The following is a 3,636-nucleotide window of genomic DNA, read 5'->3' on the forward strand; positions in this document are numbered from 1 at the left end:
ATGCATATAATACTCACACACATGATATATAAAAGTACATTACTCTAAGATTACATAGATGTATAGATTACATAAGTAAATATTCACTTAAACTTATTTTATTTATAGAAGATTACATATAGAGGTTTAGATTATTTTACTAATAGAGAATTTTGATAATTATTTTAATTATTCATGTATAATATAAAGAAGATTGAGTGTGTATTATTATTAACATATCTACAAACTAAATCAGTCTTGAATATATTAATTACATTTGTGTGTATAATATAAATAATTAATAAATATATGTATTTTCTTAAGAGTTACTTTGTTTAGAGGAGGCTCTTATACAATAAATAATATTTGCTATTTATTATTGGTCTGTAATCTTCATAGCAAAACCCTTAGTATCATTAATTAATACATTAGTTATATTAAATTACTACACATATTATCTCCACTCATTAAAGAGTTGAAGGAAAGCAGGCTGAGCGATACTTAAGCTCAACAGTTATTTAATGCTACTACATATTTTTCCTTCTCAGACAGACGCCAAAGTAGGCACGTCAACAGGGGATGGCTTCATTATTATGTCAGGTTTAATAGATGAGCTATAATTGGTTTTCTCGTCCCAATACTTGGTCCACAGCATGACTCCTCCATATTTTGAAGAGGGCTTGATCTGAGGAAGCACGTCGGAGGTGAGTATGTTTGGCTCAATATACCCACCGCTGTAAACATAGCCAGGCGCAGCCGGAAGGCCGAGGAAGAAGCCCCGTGTTTGAAGAGTTTGAACAGAATCGATCCACTCGTTCCACGAGCTCACCAGCTTGGAAGTGTCATTTTCTGCATACTCACAGGTAGGGTTGTTAAAGAACTGGATCCATACGTAGTCAAACAGGCCTGTCTGCAAGGCCTTATCAAGCCAACGGTCGGGATAGGGGCACTGCGGGGCAGCACTGAGATAGACCTTGCTGGAGGAGGTGCTAAGATTGGAAATGGCCGTGACCAGATCGTCCCAGTGCTCCGTAGATGCTTCGTAGTCGCCAAAGTCAATGCCGTCCAGAACGGCGTCTCCAACAGGCCCAGACCCCGAATTCCCTTCGAGAAAGTTTTCCCACAGATAGCTAGCCAGGCCCTGCGCATGCTCTGCGTTTGCGACGGCTCCATCGAGGGACATAAACACCTTTACGCCGCTGGATTGGCAGGATTTAATATCGGCGTTCAGCGAATTCGTTGGGTGACCCGCCAGGTTCAGCTCCGGTGTTTCAGCATTGATAGTGCCATTGATGAGTAAATACGAGACAACAACAATTTTGAAGTTGCCGCTTGCGCAGGTTTCCCCAAGAGAAGCTTCCTCGGTATTCTGACCCCAATATATGCCTATGTCTGCAGCAGGTGCGTCGCTTATGTTTACGTACGGTTTAATGGACGAGCTATAATTGGTTTGCTCGTCCCAATACTTGGTCCACAGCGTGACTCCTCCATATTTTGAAGAGGCCTTGATCTGAGGAAGCACTTCGGAGATGAGCTTGTCTGGCTCAATATAGCCGCCGGTACCAGTAAAACCAGGCGCAGCCGCAAGGCCGAGGTAGAAGCCCCGTGTTTGAACAGTGTGTACAGATTTGGAATTGGTCCACTCGTTCCATGAACTCAACAGATCGGTAGCATCAGTGACATACTCACACTGAATGTTGTTGAAGAATTGGATCCACACATAGTCGAACAGCCCCGTCTTCAAGGCCGTTCCAAGCCAAGCGTCTGGATAGGGGCACTGCGGAGCAGCGCTGAGATAGACCTTCTTTGAGGAGGTGCTAAGATTGGAGATGGCCAAGGCCAGATCATCCCAGTGCTGTGTGGTGGCTTCGTAGATTCCAAAGTCAATGCCGTCCACAATGGCGTCTCCTACAGGCCCGGAGCCCGAATTCCCTTCAAGAAAGTTGTCCCACAGATAGCTAGACAGGTACTGCGCATGGTCTGCGTTTGCGACGGCTCCATCGAGGGACAGAAACACCTTTACGCCGCTGGACTGACAGGATTTAATATCGACGTTCAAAGAATTCGTTGAGTGGCCCGCCAGGTTCAGCTCCGGGGTCTCCGAGTTGATAGTACCATTGATGAGTAGATACGAGACAATCACAATTTCGAAGTTGCCACTTGCGCATGTTTGCGCAAGGGAAGCTTCGTCAGTAATCTGGCCCCAATATATTGTTATGCCTCCCGCAGACGCAGATGCCCCGCTCCAGAGCAGAGCAACCACCAAGGCAATTGAAGCCACTCTCACTCTCACTCTCATTCCACGACTCTCCATGCTTCGCAATGAACAAATGCTTTTGCTTGCTTTAAGCGGGGGGTACCTGGCTCCTTATATAGGCCCTTTGCGACTTGAAATTCTGCCTGGTGGTCCTGCTGTGCATTTACACACCCGGCAGTAGTCATCAATCAAATGTCATTCACCGATTTTGGGTGTGCATTTTTTAAAGTGGAAGCCGGCAGCACATGCGCTTGTATTCGTTTAGATTTTTTCCTATTAATACATTAACTATGATGAGAGGACAGGGTAGGTTCTATTCTTATCAGAAACAGGAAAACATGTCAATCTAACGTTTAAAACAGCGCTAATCACTTCGTAAATGATTAAAAACATGTTTGAATGTAAAATTAGCCTCCTTATATTGGCCCTTCGGCACATGAAATTCTGCTTCAACAATTTACATGGCGTTTTCCTGTAGGATTACTCAGCGATTACGTCGGACCCGTGGGCGTCCATTTTCTTGATGTGCATTTTTAGTGGAAGACGACAGAATTCTGCTTAATATTTGTTTACTAAGGCGGAATAGTTCGATTTGTCTTCATCACGCGGCTCCCTGGTTCCTCGTAATATTCGATTTATGATTATTGGATATGCTAAGTTTTATCCTTATCATAATTATTATAGCATGCGACTGTAAATCTTTAAATAATGTTCTTCTAGCTGTTATTGAATGTGTTATATTAATGTAAAACAAGTATTATCATTTTCACAATTAATAAAAATTGCTAAAATTATTATAATATAAAATGTTATATTAATATTAAGTTTAAGATAAATGTTGTCATAATTTTTAATTTCAGTGATTTGTATTTTATAATTCGGAATAGTTCACTGTAGACTTAGATAATAAATTTTTTGTTATCAATAATACATCATGCATGTGGTGATTCCTAACTTAGATAGTGATATTTATTGCTTATTAGTTAAATAATGAATATAAGATCAACAAAAGATGAAAAGATAAAAACAAAAAATAAACTACTAGAAGTAGGTAAAAAAAAGAATAGTATATGAATAAAAACTCAAGTTCTATAGATGATTTGAGTATATTTATTGGGACTATGGAGGTATTATTGTAGTACATATATTCTTTGATAAATTGTATAGGTCTCTTTATAAAGACTACATAAGCATGTGTGGCAATGGAACAATGTTCAACATGTGTTTGGGTCAACCTTACTTTCCTACCTACTACCCTTGAATAAATAGTAATCTTCTTAGATTTAGACAGGAGTAAATGAGTCACATGCATAGATGCCTTTTAATTAATTACACCATTCTAGGGCTAAATACTAGGTATAAAAGCTCAAAACTTAATAATTTTAAATAATTTCATGGCT

General features: G+C 40.0%; 1 protein-coding gene across 1 annotated transcript; it reads right to left on the reverse strand.

Moving 5' to 3' along the window:
* Nucleotides 1-449: 449 nt before the first annotated feature.
* LOC131872655 (chitinase 1-like) lies at nucleotides 450-2,293 on the reverse strand. Its single transcript, XM_059216117.1, has one exon. It carries the CDS (start codon nucleotides 2,291-2,293, stop codon nucleotides 524-526), a length of 1,770 nt encoding a protein of 589 aa, XP_059072100.1. The 3' UTR covers nucleotides 450-523.
* Nucleotides 2,294-3,636: the final 1,343 nt, after the last annotated feature.

This window comes from Cryptomeria japonica, unplaced genomic scaffold, assembly GCF_030272615.1.
Source record: "Cryptomeria japonica unplaced genomic scaffold, Sugi_1.0 HiC_scaffold_715, whole genome shotgun sequence".
NCBI classification, from domain to species: Eukaryota; Viridiplantae; Streptophyta; class Pinopsida; order Cupressales; family Cupressaceae; genus Cryptomeria; species Cryptomeria japonica.

Excerpts from the sequence above, each read along its gene's own strand:
- LOC131872655 (XM_059216117.1), bottom strand. The coding sequence starts at position 2,293 with ATGGAGAGTCGTGGAATGAGAGTGAGAGTGAGAGTGGCTTCAATTGCC.